Source organism: Montipora foliosa, chromosome 8 (genome assembly GCF_036669935.1).
Source record: "Montipora foliosa isolate CH-2021 chromosome 8, ASM3666993v2, whole genome shotgun sequence".
Taxonomy (NCBI): domain Eukaryota; kingdom Metazoa; phylum Cnidaria; class Anthozoa; order Scleractinia; family Acroporidae; genus Montipora; species Montipora foliosa.
The window spans coordinates 38297988-38320487 of NC_090876.1; the positions used below are offsets into that span (position 1 = coordinate 38297988).

Here is a 22500-nt window from a genome sequence, read left to right on the forward strand (position 1 = left end):
GAGCTCAAATGATTTAAACGTTTGAATTGCCAACCGTCACTTTACTCTGAAGTTGACTTCCGGTCAGGTTGTCGAAACGTCAGTCACTGCCAACAATCCTCCTCTGGACTACTTTCACCCAGACGATCGAATAGCCCATTTCCGCAGTTGCTACATGCCTCAGTTTCAAAGCGAGTCCCGGTGCACAACCATTCAAATGGAAATGAGTTGCGTTTTCTTATGCAAATCAAACTCATTTCCCTTTCAATAGCTGAGCACCAAGACTCGCTTCGAAACCGAGACAAACAGCAACTCGGAAATGGCCTATTCCATCGAGGTATATAACTCCTGGGTTGAAACCATTTTCCATTTTACTAATCCATCTCTCAATAACGTATCCGTGTCCGTATCCATAGTAACAGCCGCAGCTGCAGCCTGGGACTGAATACCAGGCCTCTCGCGAAGCTTTCTTGAATCAAATGTTGATGATGCGTAGAAGTCGTTTGCCACCCCAACAGTTAACATTGTTCAACATCGTTCTACAAAATCGAACGGATGCTGAAACAAATGTTGAAATCGTGTGCCCAGGCCTTTAGCGACAGCGACTAAAACTCAAGAAAATGATCGTCGTTACGCACGCGCAGAACGATTATTTTCCCTCTTTTAACCAATGATATCATTGTTTGAGCCGTTGTCGTTGCCTTAGCCGTCGTCGTTTCTTAAGCCGATGATACACGGTTCAACATCCTGCAACATCTGTTGTTCAACAAATGTTGAGCCATGTTGCACAGACGTGTTGAACCGAATAGAGCTGGTCTCTATTTTCGTTCAACATGGTTCAACAACGTTCAACCTGTTGAATGGCATATTTCAACATTCAACATGGCATAACACACTGTTCAACATTTGTTGACTGAACAGCTGCAACATTTGTTGATCAGCACATGTTGAACCGAGTATCACCGGCTTTAAACTCTCAAAATTCCTTTTCATGCGGTTGTCGTTTGTTTTGGTCAAAAAACAAGGCATCTTATTATGTGAATGAAAACCAAGAATCGTCTGAGTGTAACATTAGAAAACAGATACCTCACCTGTATATTCTAACAAGCCAATGCTCCGAAGTAAAAGCTTCTTCTAAATGCTCTAATTTGAAGTTCTTATTTCCAATTTCTACATTTCGAGTTCTGTCGAAACCTGAAGGCGATCTGAAGTCCAACTAGGAGAAGTACAGAAAACAAAGAAGAAAGCTCCGTTAAAATTTATTTTACTCGTGGCACGGGGAATGTTAGAACTGAAACAAGGGGCGCTTTTCATTCCAAGGAATTTTCGAAAATTTCGCATGGAAACTCCGGGCTGGTCTTTCATATACCGGATCCCAAATAATTAATGTCCACAAAACAAAAGAACAAAGCGAACATAACTACCTAATCGGGATATGAAAGTCTACCCAAACCCCGGAAAAGTTTTCTACTACCACTACTACTTCTATTAAAACTAATACTACTTTCATCACCCATTCGGATGCGCTTTTGTTAACACTTGAAATTCATTAAACCTTGGCTACATGTAACAAAAGGCAAACTTACTTGCATTTCGCCAAACCGATAGTAACACATTTTGTACATGAGACAGTTCAACAGTACGGGTGAACCAGCAGAATCCACACGGAACTCGCCTTGAGGAGTAAAATAGTCTGACTCCTAAAAGTGTATACAAATTGAATGTAATTAGCCCGCGCACTGGGACTATATACACGTAGCTGCATTCTAAGCGCACTTAACACGAGGGAGCAGATTTTCATCCCCCGATGAAACTCATGCCGCGCCTATCATGTAAACACGGCCTTAAAGATTACATAATAGGGAGCTTATGCACGCTCGTTTTTGAGACGCGGACGGCAACCGGAAGAGAATATTTCGCGTTCCAGGGCAGTGGTGTCTCCCACATTTTTGTACTAATCATCTCTAGTGGAGAAAAGATACTTGGCAATGTTAATGTGGTTATGTGAAGAGAAGTTAACAGGGATCAGTTAATCAGAGCGCACGCATTGATTTGGTTATTATATATACATCAATAGTACAACAGAAGAGGTTTTAGGAATCCCAACCTGTCGGAGGCAAACCAGTTGGCTATTACTTGCAAATTAACCTTCACTGAGTGTTTTAAACTTGGACCAAAAAAAAAACAACAACAACAACAACAAGGATTAAAGCTCTAATAGCTGTCAATAATCCTGAGAAGATGGCTCACCTTGATTTCCTGCGGATGTTCGCCTTCAGCAATCCTGACCATCCACAGGAACTTATTGATGTCATCACCAGAGTAACCAATCACGCCTCCGAATATCACCAGGACATAGTCCACGTCAAGCATCTTCATGATCTTATAGGCCGATGATTCGTTAGATGACATGGCTTTTCCAACCTAGTGATTGGTAGAACCAAAGTTGATCTGCAGTACTGCACTAAGGTAGGCCCTATTGATTTTCTGATGCTTGGACAAGAACGAGAAGTTAGGTTCCCGCGGGAGTTGCATAGGTTACCCCTTATTTCCGTCTCATATTGACATTTTCCTTTTTGTTTAACTTACATGACGTACAGCTACCTTTCAAATTGTCGTAAGTTCAGAAGATTTAAACTTCGCGTCAATACAACGCGGATGACTAGATTACCTCTTACTTATAAACCGAATGCATAAATGGCGGCCAAAAAAATATCCTTTTGTTTTTGGGCTAATTAGCCTCACTAGCCTCGTTTGCATGGACAAAATACAAAAGAAAGGTTGCTTGAGAGCGAGGCTAGTGGGTCTCATTAGCACATAAACAAAAGAATACATTTTTGGCCGCCATTTATGCATTCGTTCAATAACGATATCCACAGCAACAAATGGACAAGTTGCTGAAAACTTGCCATCAAACCTTATGACTGTCGATTAGCGCTCTGCTTTGCTCCGAAATCGAGGTTTCCGTGTTGCTTTACTCTGCCAGTTTTCTATCGAATCAATGGCATGTTCTTTGAAACTACGCGCTCAATCTCGTTCCCAGGGTCTCTTTGTCGATGAAGAAACCTTGGAAACGAGGTTGCGACGCGTTCATTCCACAAGAGAAGTTACTTTCATGTAATTGTCAGGAGGTGCCCCAAACTCAGAAAAACCATTTCAGTTGATTAACCCACGCCTCACACAATCTCGGTAGAAAGTCAAATGAAGGGACTGGTTTCTAAAGAAAATGTGGTTCTGCGTAAGAAAGATTTGCGGACTAACGTTTCGAGCGTTAGCCCTTCTCTTCTCCCTCGGCTAGTCCTTCGCTCTGACGAACGGCTAAGCTCAAAACGTCACCTCACAATTCTTACTTATGGTAGTTAATTTTCCTTTATAAACTCCTTGAACAAAACCAAACTTTTGTAGAAGGTCAAACGACTGCTGGATTTGCCAATAAACAAGTGAGAGTTAACTTAGTAACGCAATAGCCCTTATGCGTGATGACGTCTGACTAGCTAATTTCACTACAAAGCCTCAAATTCGAAAATCAAACTCGTCAATTTTAGCATGAGCTAAAACCCAAAGGAGCAGATTTGTAAAGAAAACCCACGTGCGAACAGTATTGCATGTCCAGATGATGTGAATAATTTTGTGCAAACGAGGCTTGGTGGCGAATTTTGAGCATACGCTGCAATCATGCATAAGGCCTATTATTAATTTAAGAATTTCCTCGTACGAGTGCAATATGACTGTTGTTCCACGTGTTATTGTCTACAAGAGTCGTTCTATTGGCCATTCCAGCTATCTGATACCCATAATCCCACCATGACATAACCCTGCAGAGGAAGAAGAAAAAAAGTCAAGTTCAGATTTACGAAACAAACATAAAGACAAGCAAGAGAAGCAGAAGAATTGTACATCAACAACTACATCTACATATTCCAGCACTCGGCAAAGTCCCTTTTTGACTTACGGTTGTTTCTGCTTAGGAGGCCTCATACACAGTAAGCCTTTTTAGACCTACTTCTGCTGGAGAGAACTGGAGAGCCAAAATACCGGGGACTCCATTCCATACTCTTTTCGAATAGTGTGTGGCTTTTTTAACGTCCCACTGGAAACTTGTGAACATAAATGCGGATAGTTGAGACGGGACCTACGGTTTATAGAAGACTTGAAAGTCTAACCATTTGCAGATGTCATTTCAAAGGGAGCACTTTCTCATCAATTATTTTAAGATCCCGAGTGTTGATCCGGACGGGATTCGAACCCGCGACCTCCCGCATGACAGCCCGATGCTCAAACAACTGAACCACTGGTGCACGGTGGCTCTGTCTGGTGGTATTTTGTATTTAAACAAATGGGCTGCTTCAATTGCGTTGGAATGTGGTCAGTCAGTTTGGTGTGACGCAAGAAATAAGGGCGTACGAAATTGTGCAAGCGAAAGGCTCTTTCGCGAGCCACAAACCCCTGACAAGGTGACATGAGGCGAAAAAACTAGTACTCTTAGTCTGAGTGATCGTTTTTCCCCCAGGTGATTCAAAAATTACTTAATGCACGTGCAATGTAATTGAGAAATCACACTTTGATTGGCACACATGTCATAGACTCCTTATTTGCCTATTCGTGTTACCCTTGTAAGCAAAGACAATGAAGGAATGCTCTTAGTCTAGTGTTGCTGATGCTTGCGATGTGCGTACCAAACTTAACAGTATTTCCTAGTTTATAAAAGCAAGGACACATTTTACTTTTCTCAACATTGACGCTACCATGTATATCTTTATATCACCAAAAACAAGCAAGATTTGACATTAACAGTTAATAAAGTGTAATATAATAAGATAATAAAGCCTATATAATCAGAAAAAATACACACCTGGCATTGTCATCAGTGTTTTGCCTTAGCCAAAAATATGCTTCTCTAAAATCATCTAAAATGTTGCGACTCCTAATAACAACAAGTATAACGAAAAGTTAAAAAAAAAAACCACCCATGACCGAGAGAATGGGCCTTTTTCTCAAAATTCCCGGAAGCTTTTCGGGCTCGAAAAGCACTTCGTGAAACTAAGATCTGTTCATTTTGAAAAATTGATCTTTTCATCTTATTATTTTCAACACCAGAGAAGACAAACAATTGCAAAGTTGCATGACTTGAACAAGGTTTCCTTTTGAAGATAAAACGTGTCTTAAATTGCCTGAAACACGCCCGAAAAGTTTCGTGGCCTTCGAGAAACGAATCCCAGGTACTTTACTTTAACAGCTGGGTAACGAGGCAAAACCTGGCTCGCGGTGGGAGACTGGAAAGAGGATGTAAGCGCCTTTTTTTCGGTTCCCCACTCGGCTTGTTTCGACCGTCGATTTTTTTAGGCCCAGTTCGTGGCACTAATTATTCCTACTACTGCCCACAATGAAGCATTTTCCCAAGGTAATATCACTTCTACGAATAAAAATTCTCAGTGTCAGACAATACAGATACGAGGAAAAAGAAAAAGATAACGCGTAAGGTGTCTCCCCTGTCTCTTAAAACTGGGAAACTTTGCGAGAAATTTTAAGCAAAACCGTTTTCCAAAAAAAGGAAAAGTCTACATCCGGTTGCCGGCCTTCGCTCGAAGGTACTTACGCCTGAGCTCCTGAATTAAGAAAAGTGTCTTTATTTAAGAGTATATGACATTTCATATATAAACTCATATCAATCATGATATCACATCTTAATTTACCCTCGGATTTTAGAGTAGCTTGGTGCAGCTGATATGTCCCAACATTTACTCTCCCAACCATGACACACCACACCACAGAAAACAGACCACAACACCGGGAAGTACATGTACATACCCTACTCTTTGCGAATAGTTGAGTGTGGGTTCTTTTACTAACGAATGAACATGATGAATGTTAATTCTAATTGCGATGACCTTTCTACTTTTCATTTGATGAAGAGTTCCTTACCCGTCGTAATTAGTAGAGGCCAATACAACTGAAGGGCTGGAGTAGGCATTGCTAGTGACCCAAGTGCAATGTACTGCGAACATCATCAACATCATCACAATACACATGACCACCATCCCTTTCAGGTTGGCGCCAATCATTCCACCATCTTCTTCTTTCTCCATCTCGTCTTGTTTACTGATCTGTTTGGTGGTCTGAGGTTTCTTCTTGCCAGGCTAAGAAAGGAGCAAAGAAACTCATCGTCCACTGCTTGCAATCACAGATAATCATTCATTTTGATTCTCAAATTTGCCAAGCCTTTTTTCATCCATTGTGCAACATCTGAGCATGTACCTTTTCATAAAGATCCTTTCTTCTTTTCTTGTCATTTTCTTCGACGTTGCCGTCGACTTCAGCTTCGTCCGATGCGGCCTTCTTGTTTTGGGATGGCCGATCGTCTAGCAGGTAGTTGTCCAGAGTAACGGAAAACGCAATGGCCGCCAGGATGCACACCACAGGTGTCAAAGTCAGCATTAAACGAACCATCACACCAGCAAAGTACACAGCTGTTGTAGCGTACAGCACAACTGCAAAAGACAAAAAATTAACTCCAATTTCTTAAGGGCCAAATTTTTTGAAGCTAAAACAAGGCGTTTCTAAAAACTGCCACTGAGAAATTTAATACGGATAGATGCATAAAACGCTAACTCTTGTCTGCTACAATCTGTCGTCTGTTACTTAAGGCGTGTGCTTTTGAGTCTCTCGCGTTTTGTCCCGCAAATCGTGAGAAACGGCAAAGGAAGGCCCGTCCCTCGCCCGTCTCTTACGCACGGCTTGACTGCTTTCACTAAAAATCGCACCAAAAAGTATAATCCTTCTAAAAGTCGTTTGAGTCCTTTGATGTGATCTCTGCGCGTCGTCAAGAATGCGATGCGAGTGAGCTCAAGCGCCCTGCTATGCGTTTCACAGAGAAGTGACTTTAAAGCGCTTAAAACTCCAGTGACAAACCCACTTAAATTGGCAAAACAAAGGTGAAAATGTTGCGAACCACTGAAATCCACCACTGTCTGCACTGTGCATTTAATTCCTAATGCTATAAAATACTTCCTTGATTTCATACAATCATCGATAACGAGTTGGTTTGCAGCAGAAATTGCGCAGTCAACGCGACACAAAATTTTGTTATTTTATAACAAAATTAGTTGCAAATACCTATCGCGACACACCTACAAAAAATCGATTTTTATTTTCCAATTAAAAATCATCGTCTTCCTCACCAAACACTCTCTCGTCGTTAATTTGTTTCACTACCATCCACAGACCAGCAGGAAAGGTGCAGATCAAGACGTGAAGATCAAAGAAAAACGACACCCAGGTGGTAGGCTGATGCTCAGAGACAGATGCTATGATTGGGATGTGAATCTTTGCGTAACTGAAACATGAAAACAAACAATCTTTTGATGGGTAAAGCAAGGGGAACAGCTCAGGGTTGGTGCTGTGGTAAGAGCTCTTGGCTATCATAAATTCGTCTTGCGTTTGATTCCTGGAATAAGCGTCACAAGTGCAGTGAGTTTGTTGGTTCTCTACTCTGCTTTTTTTCAAGGAGTTCATCAATGTATACTTCGATTTATCCCTCTCATCAAACACCAACATTTTATGTGATACGCTTTCAAAGTGATTTGATTTTATTTGATTTGATTTTACTTATGCTCGGTTGTGTAGATGTCAGCACAGGCTTCAGTTGTTCAAACGATGGATAGCGCTATCCAACGGATAAATCGCTATCCGGTGGATAAGTAACAGCGAAACCAATTGCGCTCTCCAATGGATAGTGATTTATCCGGTAGATAACGCTATCCATCTTTTGAACAACTGGGGCCAGGCCTCGGTATTTCAAAAGGCGGATAACGCTATCCACCGAATAAATTGCTATCCGGCGGATAAACAGTAGCAAACCAATTGAGTTATCCAGTGGATAGTGATTTATCCGGTAGATAGCGCTATCCACCCTTCGAACAACTGGGGCCAGGACTTTAACATTACCATCACCTACACCATAAAGGAGACCTGTGGGATCTTCAGTCATGTAACTAGTTTCATATGGCACATGTCTTGCCCACTGCTAAGACTGTATTGTTAGATAGCGGCATATTTGTAATGGTTCTATTTGCTTTACCTACCCAGTATCATACAGTGAATAAAATCTTCCACTCCAAGGTGCAACATAACCTGCGGAAAAGAAGAGAAAACATTAAAATGCTGCTTTAGATACTGACAAACTATTTAATTACCTCTTCTCGCCCCTAAACCACGCCCCGTTAATGAGCAAAATGGTGTTGGAGTAAAATCTACCAGTGTTAATCTTACGAGGCAATGGCTTTTACAGGCACATGCTTACTTTTATGTCAAAATACAACAAAATGTATCGTACTTTGGCTTGAAATTCAAACAATATTATTGTGTGGGATTGAATGTTTCTGAAACTCATTTTAATCTCTGCAAATATTTTCCTTGTTTGGTCATCTTGCCCACCCAAAATCGAAAATTTTTTGGATAACGCCAAGTTTTGGTCAAACAGTGTTCGATGGCTGACAGTTATTTCCTGCAGTGGAAGAACTTTGGCTGAAACTTGCCAAAGTACCCGCTGAGCAAAAAAACGTTGTCCGTAATAACATTTTACACAGCCTTTTGCAATGACTAAATTTTGTGTGCCCTGAATGTCTCACATCCTTGAATAAAATTACTGTACAGATTTAGTGTCTGAAATTTATAGTGAATTATTAATATTTTACAGTATATTTAACGAAACACTTACCAGCATATGTGAGTAAAACAACAGCAATAAACACAACACCAGCAACAGAAACAACAGCAAAGACAAAGATGTTCTTGAAATCAGACCAAGACACTTTGCCTCTAAGGTAAACCAGAAATGCATAGGCTTGAAGGAGAGCAAATGTACCTAAAAGTATCCATCATTAGTAAGTCAAATAAAATGAAAAATATTATTTAATCCATTTGCAACAAAATTGCATGCAATTAGAGAAATATGAATGACAACAGACTTAACAAAAATGTATGCAACTGGAAATGAAGACAAGGTTACACTGTAAGAAGTAAAAATAATAATAATAATGCAATGGCGCAATGAGGAAGAACTAGAAGGGAACATAAATATTATGAACCATTCGAGACCACAGTGGAGATTACCTGCCGCAGCCATGTGTTCACTGGTTCTGATTGGTTGAAAGCCAACAAAAGGAACTTGCATAGACATAAGGAGACCCATGATGAAAAAGGTTGTATATGCTGCAAAATGAATAAAGTGAAGAACAGTGTAAAGACGAGGAAAAGCAAGATTTTTCTCTTAAGCAAAAGTTAATTCTCTAAACAGGTCCTAAACTGTACATTCAAAGATACAACTGTACTCTGTATATTACCAGATTAATGGAAGTGGAGAAGACAATAATAAATTCTTATGAAAAAAACTGAGTATGCGCAAGACACAGACTTGGTTAAAGGGGCTAGGTCACGCAATTTTAGGCAATTTCAGCACTGATTGAATGGTCACAGAATTAAATAGAATATCAAAATAACTGTTCAAAATTATAGAAGAACTCTAACAAAACACAGGGTAGCCAAGAAGGGACATGGATGGACAAAACTGGAGAGAATTGAAATGGATTGAATTTGGGTAAATTTGAAAAATGTCAGCCCACCTTTTTTCAAATTTATATCAGTCTATATCAAAATGTCATTTACACAGCTGGGAAATCATTTGCAGTTGTTACATGGCCGTAATTTTGCAAATTAAAACTCTTGCTCTGCCAATTTGACGTTTAATTAACAAAAATAAACGAATTTACCTAAAATAGCGTGACCTTGCCCCTATAATTACCTTCCAAAAGAACATGATTGTCCTTTGTGTACTAATATTGATAATCATTATAGTAATGATAATGCTAATAATAAATAATTGTAGCTCCCTCTGATTTTGTCCCTTTTTCAAGACAAGATCATTGTGATAAACCCATGTCACAAGTATTAGTACAATTCATGCCGGAATAAGAAATGTGGTTCATTACGGATGAATCACAATGTATAGTTGACCACAATTTAATCCCATGATTTCGTATCAAACTTAAATTTAAATGAAAATAAACATAACCTCATCTTGCTACCATATATAAGGCTAAGAAAAATCTAAGATGTATGTAACTGAAGTAATCAAAGCTCAACACCATAATGATTAAAATTAATCATTGCAGAAAGCTAACATCTTCCCTCCAATTCTTCTACATGCACTTGTAATTACCACAAAGTAAAAAAATGCTAATGAGGATTGCAATACAACTGAATTAATCCACAGAATACTGTAAAAACTTGCGTATACATAAGACATGTGGAAGCCATCGATCAGAGAGAAACGTGTTGACAAACAGGCCATGCAAGCAAGAAGGTCAACAGAATAGTCTGCCATTTGCCTTGTGAGTTCTCCCAAATAGTGTGGTATTAATTTTCTTGCACATGGTGAAGAGATCAGTATTGAAGTGATTGGTCAAAAATTATTTTCAATCTATATTTACTGAAGGTTTTTAGTGTTATTTGTGACCCCATAGCAGCCAGTTTACTCCCTCTGAAAGCAATGGTCTCGTGTATAAGCCGAACCCACAACTTTGAGCCCAATATCTCAGCAAAAAGATGCCAGGATTTTTATTATTGTTCCCGCAGAGATGTATTGAAAACTTGGAAAGAGAGTAGTCAACAATCTATTGAAGTGTGCCTGGTTACATAACAATAGAAAAAAACATTATTGATAATACTAATCAGCCACAGTTCCCATACTTAAAATATTAAGATTACTGATAATATTCATGATTATAATAATGAATAATGATAAGTAGGCAGAATGGTTTGGCTTTGCATTCATTCCATTTGCGTGCAAGAAGTGCTGCATTTTGCTTGTATAACATTGTACCCACCGACATAAATTTTGAATGAGAAGCGTCCCATGAGAAGAAGGAAGAATACATGAAGAGGAATGAGATTAATGATAAACACGTAGCCACCCCAAGCTGACACCTGTAATGGAGAGAGGTAAAAGACATTAATTTTCAATTTAAGGTTACTGCTAACTTTTTCGGTTTCAAATTTTACAAAATGTTAAAAAGCTATCATAAGATAACTCATTATAATTATTTGTTTTTTTGTAAAAAAGAAATTATTTGAAAATGTTTTTTTCTTGCAGAGTTATTGCAAACTTTGTTTTTCATGACTAAAATGTTAATCCCCTAAAGTGTTATGAGATGTCAACACTCGTTAACACCCAGTTTGAATACATCTGGGTATCTTTACTTTATCGCGTGTTGAGTTCACCATTTATTTGTAGTTAATGCGGTTGTGTTAAAGGAATATGCGAGACGATATCATCCTTACTAGGCTATGAAACGCATGAAACGAGGAGAAAAGTTGAAACAGGCAAGTTCTCCCTGGGTAAAAAGTATGAAAAAGACCGGGTCTAAAAAAAAAAAAAAAGATTCCATTGAGGAAACAAAGAAAACTCAGCTCACTGCTTGCGATGACGGCTAAGTCTGCAATTAGGTATAAATAATCTATGGCTAATGATGCAGCGATGAATGCCTCTCTAGGGGGCTTTATTACAGCGTTCCAGTTAATTTTTTCAAGTGGGGAGTCATTTATACCATTTGACGGGTGACCCAGACATTTTGTTGTAATATTTAACTGAATATTTACATTTCATCTGACAGGTCAGGAAGCCTTCTTGTCGGGTTATTGACCCGAGACCCGACTCTTATCTGGAACACTGTTTATTACCTCAATTTTCATTGGTCGGCGGAATCCTAGCGGCATGACCGCATTCACACCCGCATTGACAAGGTGTGAAAATGTGTAAAATCTTTTCAGCCCAAAAACTTGGGGTTAATTTTTTCAGGAATAGCTCCTCTTCAAATGCATTTATAGGGTATGTAGATTTGTCGAATTTTTACGAAATTTGGGCAAAATGATCGTCGGATATTGGTGCACGAAAGTGTCCCGGGCTTTTAAAAAATTCAAAATATTTTTACTTTGACGCATCTCTGCGGGTCGCGAAACGGAAATTTTTCTATTGGTCAACTTCAAAGTTCATTTTCTCCGAAACCAATAGGAAAACCCTAACAGCCCAACACACCTTGGTAGCCTAAAAAGTGCTGATTGATATAGTACCATTTGTTTGGTTGGGTGTGATAAATATGAAGGCGGGTAATTCAGCAATTGAAAGTGAACATGTATGGTTTTGAGTTTGAAGATTTGCTCGCTAAAGAAAGCCATAATAAACCAAACTGTTCATATATTCGGATTCTTCATTTTATTACATGTAGCTTTTAGGTAGTATGTAGTTTGCTGGAGTTTTACCGAAAATAACGTGCTTATGAAAGATTTCCCGGAAGGCACCCCAAAAGGTTAGCAGTAACCTTAAGCAATAGACAGTTACATGCAAACCCTTGACTGTGTCTCGGGTTTGCATACCTGTCTGGAATTCTCCCAACTCCCCCTCGTGTGTAGATGAGGCTATGGAAACACAGAAAAGAAGTCCTCTATTTGCTTTTATAAGATATGTCTCAAAGATAATTCGACAAATGAAGGAAACAAATGAAGGAAAATTCTTGAAAGAAACAGATTTTCTTGACACACGTTCATATTTCCTACCGGCAATCAAAACACGTGCCTGTCACAGCCGTGTTCCATATTCTCATCTAAACACAGCTATTGACCAATGAAAGTGCGCGTACTATCCTAATTATTTTATAAAACTAAATAGATACAGCTTACGATAATAGCTCATACTAGAGCAAGAGAATGGAACTTTCAATCTCTTTAACTATAACAAGCAAAAAAGTATTTGAATAATAATTACCCAAACACTCGTTTGCTTGTCATAGAAAAAGATAATTCCATTGTGACCTTTTTCCCTACAGGTTGCAATGTTTCTGCACATGCATGGAACATTTTATATTTTCCTATGATTTAACGCTTTTCCTTACAGGTATTTGTTACTTGGGGCCTCTTGGAAGTAGTAATGTATAAGGTTTAGCAAGTTAGTCCCTGGAGACTTACAGTACTGTACAATATTGTAACACTAAGAAAGGATAATCACCACAAAACTAACATTAATTAACATTATATGACAGCATTGAAATGCTCTACCCTTGGCTAGAATCAAAAGTAAGTGCGATCTGTTTGATTTAAGAAGAAAAAGTTGTGGTCAAAAAAACTCTTCATCGTTTCTGTGCAAACGATGGAACATAAATAGCCCCCTGAAAGGACATGTGGTTACCAGTAAAATACTAAACCAAGAAAGAAAATAAAAGGAATCAAGTGAAGCTATGATCCTTGCAGTTATGATAGCAATTTTTGCAATTGTGTAAAAAAGCCTGAAAAATTCAGGACTTCAATGGGGTTTGAACCTATGACCTCACGTACCAGTGCGACGCTCTAACCAACTGAGCTATGAAGCCACTGACGTTGGGAGCTGGTCATTTCTGGGTTCTAATTTTCCCATGAGGAATGAATCAACAATGAAATTATGATATAGGAATCAAGTAACATTGTCACAGGAATGACTTCAGAACACCTCACCACTATTGCCTGCTTAAAGTGGCATCGTTTGAAGAACAAGGCATATCTATTCGTATGCAAATTAGAGCGCTGGGTATTTTTCCAACTTGGGGCATAATAAAACCTATCAAAATATGAATTTTGTCTATTAAATTATCTGAAAAATTAGTACTGAGAAAATGTCCCTTGCCAAAATTCAGCATGTTGACACCTCACAAACAATTTGCACACATGACATATCAATGTACGTATGATGTCATTCGTGATGGCGCTGAAAAAGAAGACGAACAAAAAATGGAAACTTGCTACAGTAAGGCTCCCCCTATGCACAGGATACCCAATAATTATTAGAAATTGCATTCTCCTATCGTCGTCGGAACGCAATAATACCTACCATATAAAAGTAGGACAGACTGGTGCATGCTGCCCAGAAAACCGAGCCTGTTTTCACAGACTTTACCTGCAATTGATTGAAAGAAATAACTCAATGACACCTGCCATACCACTAACCCACTCCCTTCTACATGTACAGTGACACTTACATGTATAGATTGTATAGATTATACTCTCTGTAGAAATTTTACTTGTCAACGAAGTGTCTCCTTGCTCTTCTCCCCAACTTCAACATCACTCAGAATACAGACAATCATGAACGTCGCAGAGTGCCCCCCCCCCCCCCAACCCCAAAAATGCTGCTCCTCAAGTATGAATATACAACTGCATTTACTCCGATCTAAAAATATTCGGTAACCTCTACCCTTACTTTATTGTTAAGAGTGACAATTATAGCCTCTATCTAATGCCACATGATTTTACTTGTCAATGGCAATGAGGTCCCTTCAGTACTGAAAGGGTCACGTAACCATTATAAATTTCTTCTCTACATGATACAGAATGCAATGGGCCTCGTTCGCGAGGCGGCCATATTGGCCATAGACAATAGATTTCGTAGCCCGAGCCTCAAGTTGAAATGTTTGGGAATGAGCTTCGGTGCACAAAAACAAAAGTTTTCAATCTGTCTGTCATCTGTCTGTTTTCATGTCTGTCATCCCTGTGATTAAGGCCTACTTTGCTCATATCTTGTCAAAGACAAACTTATGTAATGTTGAATTCCCTGCATTTACATGTATTATATAGATACTAATGTTCAAAATACTAAGATTTTCCTTCTTATGAAAAAAAATCATATCCTCACCACACCCAGTGAACACATGTATCACTTTCATCTTTCACATGCAAGGATATACCTGTAGGTGTCGTCATGGTAACTAACACAATTTGCCAATAGAACGTGAGCTCCCCCTTTAAAATTTATTTATTCTTCTCTATTACATCAACATTCTTATTGCACAATTTGAAATTATCATGATTTGTATTTCATAACAGTTACTTTCATATCTTGTTTCACGCTACACAACACGAATGTTTTAGACGTTGGTCACCACTTTTTCACCATTTGGAAAATGAATAAAATTAGTTGTTTTTAATCTGGACATTTCATCAATACAATGTATCATTCTATGTAATTAACAGAACATTAAATGGCCGCTTGGGGATACAAATTTTATCTTCTCATGCTGATAGTATCTCTCTTGAGTGAGCGCATACTATCAGCACTTGAGGATAAATTCGTATCGCCAAACAACCATTAAAGAGACAACATGAACAAAAGGTTATGTAAAGCTTCATTTAAAATGAGTAATAAAATTGTCTTCAAATGAAAGCCACCCGACATTGGCTTTTCTGATATAAATTGCACTGCTTTTCGGTTTTTTTTTTTTCGTGTCTTTTGGTTGCACTTTTGATAACTGAAATCCATGTGAAAACACTTAACAGAAAGAGCGATGGCACAAAACACCCTTTTTGTACCGTGAATATTAAATTTTTATCACAACAAGCCAAGCATCGTCTTTTAACGGGACATGGTTTTTCAATGGGTGATTAAAGTCCTGAGATCTTCAAGACATCATATCAAGTACAATTAGTCCTTGTGTTTCTAAGACTACTGGGTCACCTGTGAACTTACATGTAAGATGTCCTTCACGCCCAAAAAGTTTTCGGGAATTTCAAGAAAGGAAGGAACTAAGTGCAGTGAGAGCAAACATACACATGTCTATATGACAACAATAACAATAATATCATTAATTTCTGAATTATAGTGCGCCTACCCAAAGGAAGTAAGTAAACTGCAAAGCAAAGATGGCAATTCCCTCATTGTCATATGAACCTGCCACTGAACGTGATATGTAACCAGGAACTGAAAAAGTGACCAAATAAAAACAGAATGATATTGATAAAAATATTAGCTGGGAATAAACAAAACAGATTTTAACTTTGCTCAGATGTACACACACAATAACGCGCTTTCAGTTTGTTATATGTTTATTCAGTCTCATCTTGAGAAGTATTTGACTATTAATTAGGCCTCAGAAAACTCCAACCTCAGATGTTTCTGTAGATAAGCTGCACCCCCAATTTTTTATTTGAATTTTGAGAAAAAAGGTGTGGCTTATACATGGACATTTACAGTATTGTGTCTCTAAGCCACAGGAAGTTGCTGGGACAGGACTTAAGACCAAGAAGAACTGCAGACTGTGAGATCACTTCTCTAAAGTGGCAAGTTTTACAAGTTGTTCAAACGAATCTTAGGACTTACCAATGGCTATAAAACAAGCTGCAAATAGACCATCTCTATCATAAATTATACAATGTATCGTACACAATGCATGTTTTCAAAAATTATTAATGATGATGATGATGATGACGACGATAAGTTCAAAAATGCATGGAGCCTTGAAAGTGACAGTGATTGGCACACTCGGAACCACCTCAAAGAATGCCAGGGCCTGGCATAGGAAGTAAGGTCTACCTGACCTCAGAACTGCACCTGTGCTGCAGAAAGTACCGTAAAAGTCCATGTACATGTATAAGCCAAACTCATAGATAAGCCGCACCTACAATTTGGAAGCTCAAATTTGGAAATAAGAATGGAGACAACAAACTTTGAAGTTCCAATTAAGTTCTATTCGTAAACAAACAAGGACAAACAAGTACAGAGTTTCAATACACTGACATGGTGGTTGCTATGAGCTTTCACATCTATTAAGTCTTTAGATCGCAAAATTTCATTTGTCGTACCTTTATCTTGTGAGTTTACAATAAAAAACCTAAGATGCTCTCTCCATGTGATTATGTTTTTGAAGAACATTCGAAGGCGACTGAAATGATACGCACAAGTGCTTAGTAGCCAAGCTTTGAAATGTGGAGAGGAGTCTGGGCATCACAATGAAACAGTCAGCCATTTGCCTAGCGAGTGAATGTACTTGCGAATATCTGGGTATTTTCTCACATGTGGCGGAAAGATATGTGTTGAAGTGACCATAGCAAACAGTTTTGTGGAGGAATGGAGATTGCTTGTATGTTGGTGTTCAGTTGGTCGAGTAAAATGAAAATTAATCACTTGAAAGAACTCTTGGAGAATAAGAATCGCAAATGAACGCTTCAAGATACAAACAGCTCCTTTAGGAGCCCTTTAGGAGCCACTGCTCATGAAAAAGGCAATGATCAACAATAACGTGCTTTCAGTTTGTTATATTGTATGTTTATTCAGTCTCATCTTGAGAAGTATTTATGTATATTAATTAGGCCTCAGAAAACTCCAACCTCAGATGTTTCTGTAGATAAGCTGCACCCCCAATTTTTTATTTGAATTTTGAGAAAAAAGGTGTGGCTTATACATAGACGTTTACGGTATTGTGTCTCTAAGCCACAGGAAGTTGCTGGGACAGGACTTAAGACCAAGAAGAACAGCAGACTGTGAGATCACTCCTCTAAAGTGGCAAGTTTTAAGTTATTCAAACAAATCTTAGGACTTACCAATGGCTATAAAACAAGCTGCAAATAGACCAGCTCTATCATTCCACAGTTCTTTGGTGAGCAAGTATGTGGCAATGGATGTAAGACCACTAAATGAACAATTAAAAATCAATCAATACACAATTATTTAAGAGCAACATAAAACAATAAACATGAGCTGAAGGTTCTTGGAAATAAATAAGGTTGGGAAATTGTGTTACTTTGTCTTTTTCGGATAAGGACTAAGGGCACTTTCCTTTTGTGAGAACTGGCCGGCCAGACCTGTCATTTTGCAAAGAAAATTTGAAGAAACACTGGCACGCTAATCCCTCGCATTCTTCTGGAGGAGCATATATCGTCGTGGATGACTGTTAAATTGAAGGTGTTGTAGAGTTAGTCCTTCCAAATGCCCGGTCTGGCCAGCCAGTTCTGTAAAATGGAAAGCGCCTTAAGTTCCCTGTGGGACGCTAAAGAACCTAATGGACACACCACATGTATTAGAGAAGAGTAGGGTACGAAGTTCCTGGTGTTGTGGCCTTATTTAAAGACCCTGTTCCTGCGACCTCCCAACAGTAGTCCCATGCTCAACAAATCTGAGCCAACTGGTCGGTGATTTAAAGAGGTACTTGCATGTCTTTCACACTTCATTCTTGCAAATGACATTTGAAGCAAGATACGCGTACATGTAGTTCAAGGTTCTAAAGGCCCAAAGTCTGCTTACCTAAAAGTGGGCGCAAGGAAGACACAAACATCTCTAATGTGCACAGTGATATGCAGTGTATTTAGAATCCAATGCAGTGAAGCTGAAGTCAGCATCAACCCTGGGTAAACCTGAAAAATAAAGGACTTCAATTTAAAACAATCTGAATGGCTCAAACAAAGTGCATCTTATTTGGGCTTCTACAGTCTTGACAGTAGTAAAAAATAATAACAATAACATCTTAATTTAAGAAGATACCCGTACACGTAAGATAAATTTACATGTATCTCTTGTTGACCAGTAGTTTACATTATAGCTCTCCTCGATACAAATCGTAAAGAACTTCAACTGGCAGGAGATGAACTGTTGGCTATACATGTAGTAAGCATGGTAAAGTTGAATAAATGTGAAAGACCTCTAAGGACAAATTTAATACAACCAGTAGTCACAATGGAATTGGAAACTTTGCACAACCATAATCGAACCCAATGACCCTGCACATGCATAGTTCTCCATGACCCTCCAGAGTCTGTGACACAAGCAGGAACTTTTGACCAGAAGTTGTCCACTAACAAGCCTGCAAATAAGCCCCGGTCATCAGACATTTGTCCGGTAAATTTGAGGTTTTCGCTGGCAAACGATCAGTCTGATCTGACAGGCTGACCGGGGTCTACTGTTGCGATGCGAAATTTAAAAAAAATTTTCACTCAAGAAAGCCGAATGCAAAGGAGGCCTTTTCATATAATTTTCATGGTCGTAATGCATAAAGGCTACATGTAAGTTTCATTTTGATTTGTTTTTATTTGCAACTTGCGTTTCACGTCATCTGACTTAATAACGCTACGCCGAGAATGTAAACACTCCCTCCCATATTCACGCACTTCGATTGGATTTATTTAAATTATAACACTGCAAATTATGTACTGTGGAATCAACAAGGGTAACGTTCCACAAATGCACGTTGTTTGTATTTTCATCTAACTGATAAGATTTTTTTTGACCAGTTTTACTTGTGTCAATCAAATAACAGGCCACCATGTTTTGGCCGCTAATGGCTAAGGACAATGCAAAAGATTTAAACCATTTGAAAAAGTTTGTTTAATATAAAAAAGAAGAAAAACGAGACGATTATGTTTTAAGCCTACACCAGTCTTTTCACATGTTAACAATTATCGGATAAAAAGGTTTTCACATTGAATTTCTAAAACCCAGATTAAATTAATTTTGTTCCTCTTACTCCCGTAGTTCTGGTGGACACACAAGTACATAAAAATATACAGACAAATCACTAATCAAAACAATAATAAAAAATTGTTATTCCCTTCCAAACTGAAATTCCAAGAAAGCATTAACTTTTACTTTCTGCTGAAATACTGTACCCCAAACATTTAGGGATACCCCCACACCCCCCTACAGGCTCGCGTCTTAGCGGCTAGTGTAAGCGCCTTTGGCGCTAAAAAACACTCCTTATTTTCCTTCAAAAGGGGTGGGAATGTCTGACATGTACAAGTTAGTTTGTACAGATTTGTACATGTAACTTCCCTTGTGTTGCTTGCAGTTACTTGCAAACAAAAATCCTCTTCTGGAGCTGCTCATTCATTGGCAAACACTTGCTACAATGTATGTGCGTTATGCACACACCCATCTCTAAAAGTAAAAAAGTAAAGTCTCCGCTTACGAGCCAGAAGGCTCATCAGGCCGGCGCTTATCTCCGGTTTCTGTAGCATGAAGCGACTAGGAGTATTTGTACTCCCCCCTGGATGGGATGCTAGTCCATCGCAGGGTTACCCCCAGCATTACGCCGGTACCCATTTATACACCTGGGTGGAGAGAGGCACCGTGAGAGTAAAGTGTCTTGCCCAAGAACACAACACAATGTCCCCTGCCAGGCCCCAAACCCGGACCACTCGATCCGGAGTCGAGCGCACTAACCATGAGGCCACCGCGCCTCCCACACACACCCATCTCTACCTTCCCAAAAAAAAAAAAGATACAGTAGCTATAACAACTGATCAGCCATTACAAGAAATTTTTCCACTTACAGTTCCTCCCACAATCCTACCCAGTGGATACCAAGCTCTCTCATCAAACCAATTCAAAAAATTATAGTAGCCATGTGACACAAGGTGGTGAGTTGAACGGTAGTTAAACCTGGATAGCAAAAAAAAAAAAAATGAGGTTAAACGAAGTTTAACCAAGTAAACAACTAGGAGCGATTGCAGCCTATTGGTCAGTGGTTTTACTATACTTGCGCATGCGTGGAATACCTCGTGCTTTGGGCTGTATCGCTTATTTATCAGTGTGGCGGGAAGCAAGAGCATTGTGTGTGGAGCGTTTAGCGGTTTTTGTTCCCTCCCTCCTTCCCCACCCTCTTCTTTCCACTGTGTATCAGTGTGACGGGTGCCCATTCTTCTCGGGGGCGTGGGGGCTCATGGCTGGGTTGTCAGGTTTGCCAGCCATCGGTGCAGTCTCCATCTTGGAGCTGGCTGCCAATAGTGGAAGCTCCAGGATGTTTCGGGCACCCAACCTCCAAAGAGCGACGATGTTGTTTAGAAAGAAATAGACATTTGTCAAACTACAGCCCAGATCTATCTTGAAAAACAGCCAATGGGATTTCCTAAGTCGTATGTATGCAGACCATTCATCATCAATACATGTACATGTATAGCAGGTTGAGTCCCAATTAAGACTGGATAATAATTTTTGACAAGGCTCCTTTGCTGCTGCTGCTGCTGCTGCTTAAATTCCTACCTCAAATGCCATGCAAAATAATTCTAAATTCACTTCATGTCAGCAGTTTTAATTAATTTTTATGGAAATTCAAAAGTCTTTTACATACATGTACATGTATCAGAAAATAATCTAACTTGCAACATCAAAACACTTAAATAGAAGTTTCTTAACCCCTAGGGGACTGAGGGGGGAGGGCGTTTTCCAGACGACAAATGGTTTACTACGGTGGCCCACAAGGGCAATACACAACTCAATATTGAGCTGGATACACAACAATCTTTCATGATACAAAACAATTTTTCACGGTACACAACATCCTTTCGTGATACAGAAAAAATTTTCACAGTACACAACAATCTTTCAAGACCAAAAACAATTTTTCTCAGTACACAACAACCTTTTGCAATACAGAACAATTTTTCACAGTACACAACAATCTTTCAAGACACAAAACAATTTTTCTCGGTACACAGCAATCTTTCGCGATACAAAACAATTTTTCACGAAACACAACAATCTTTTGTGATACAAAATAGTTACGTAGAACAGAACAGCGTTTCACGATGCAAAACAAAAATTTGGATTGTTGTGTTTAGTGAAAAATTGTTTTGTATCACGAAAGATTGTTGTGTATCCAGCTCAATATTGAGTTGTGTTTTGCCCTTGTGGGCCACCGTAGTTTACAGCCACCACTTCATTCCATTAAATGAAAACCAGGCCTATAACCTATACATTTTCTGAGAGAAGAGATTTCACAATAATTATCATATTTAATACAGAGGCATAATTTTAACAAGCTAAAGAAAAAATATGAAAAATCTTGACAATTACAAGAAAGGAAAAAAATTATCACATTTTGCATTGCCAAACTGTTAGCCCAGAGGAACAGCTTAAATTTAACATGGAATATATGTTTGAGTAAATAAGGTATTCAGTAAATGAACACTGAATGAAAAACCTCACCACACTCTGATTTATTTTTATTCTGTCAGAATAAAAATAAATCATGGTTTTCAAATTTGGGGGTCCTCTGGACCCCTTTTTGAAAAATCTGGGGGTCCATTGCAAAATTTTGGGGTCCAGCTAATTAATATTCAAGAATTAATATGCGATCTATTGCCTCTTAATTGCTGCTGCAGTACCACTTCAGATTTCTAATTGCAAAAAAATAAAGTCTTATCCCTCCCAACGAATATGTGCTTAAAATGATTAATTTCTTTGAAACTGTTGTGCTCGTTGATTCATCGATCAAAATGTATGGGCTGTCAAAGCTCCATCGATCACATTGAAAACGTCTCGAGGAATCGAATCCGTATGCTGTAGGTACCGTTGGCTCCAGTTGATAAATGATCTAGATCTCCACAGCAACAAAAAACAGAACTGAATCTCAATTTTCCGTAAAAGAGCATCATTTATTTTAACAACACTCGAGGTGTGATTTAGGAACAAAAGAGTTAACAAAATGAAATGTAAGCCATCGATACACAGTTCATCGTCGACCAGTGTGGCCGTGACTTCGCCGTGGCCAATGTTAATAATCAAGCGATTGAATACATTCAAGTTTCATGTTTAACACGTTAATTTTAACACTAACTCCGAAGAAAAGTTGCATAATTTGCAAAACAGACAAGTTACGTGCAAAACAAGAACCGAGACGATGACATGCAGGTGCGCGCCCGGAATTAATAGGCACCTTAAGCAACAGACGTCGCCGG

General features: G+C 38.9%; 1 protein-coding gene across 2 annotated transcripts in view; it reads right to left on the reverse strand.

Annotated features, from left to right (window-relative positions):
• The window catches only part of LOC138012512 (dolichyl-diphosphooligosaccharide--protein glycosyltransferase subunit STT3B-like), a 34937-nt gene that overhangs the window by 3705 nt on the left and 8732 nt on the right, over positions 1-22500 (reverse strand). For both annotated transcript variants that reach the window (XM_068859297.1, XM_068859299.1), the window contains exons 2-18: positions 20095-20203; positions 18074-18183; positions 17374-17462; positions 15666-15754; positions 13892-13957; positions 10863-10962; positions 9091-9189; positions 8696-8842; positions 8061-8109; positions 7158-7312; positions 6235-6467; positions 5902-6116; positions 4832-4903; positions 3695-3794; positions 2230-2403; positions 1566-1679; positions 1071-1195 (exon numbers count right to left, since the gene is read on the reverse strand). In XM_068859297.1, the coding sequence (XP_068715398.1) occupies positions 1071-1195; positions 1566-1679; positions 2230-2403; positions 3695-3794; positions 4832-4903; positions 5902-6116; positions 6235-6467; positions 7158-7312; positions 8061-8109; positions 8696-8842; positions 9091-9189; positions 10863-10962; positions 13892-13957; positions 15666-15754; positions 17374-17462; positions 18074-18183; positions 20095-20203 (2046 nt within the window). The remainder of the gene's footprint in view (positions 1-1070; positions 1196-1565; positions 1680-2229; positions 2404-3694; positions 3795-4831; positions 4904-5901; positions 6117-6234; positions 6468-7157; positions 7313-8060; positions 8110-8695; positions 8843-9090; positions 9190-10862; positions 10963-13891; positions 13958-15665; positions 15755-17373; positions 17463-18073; positions 18184-20094; positions 20204-22500) is intronic.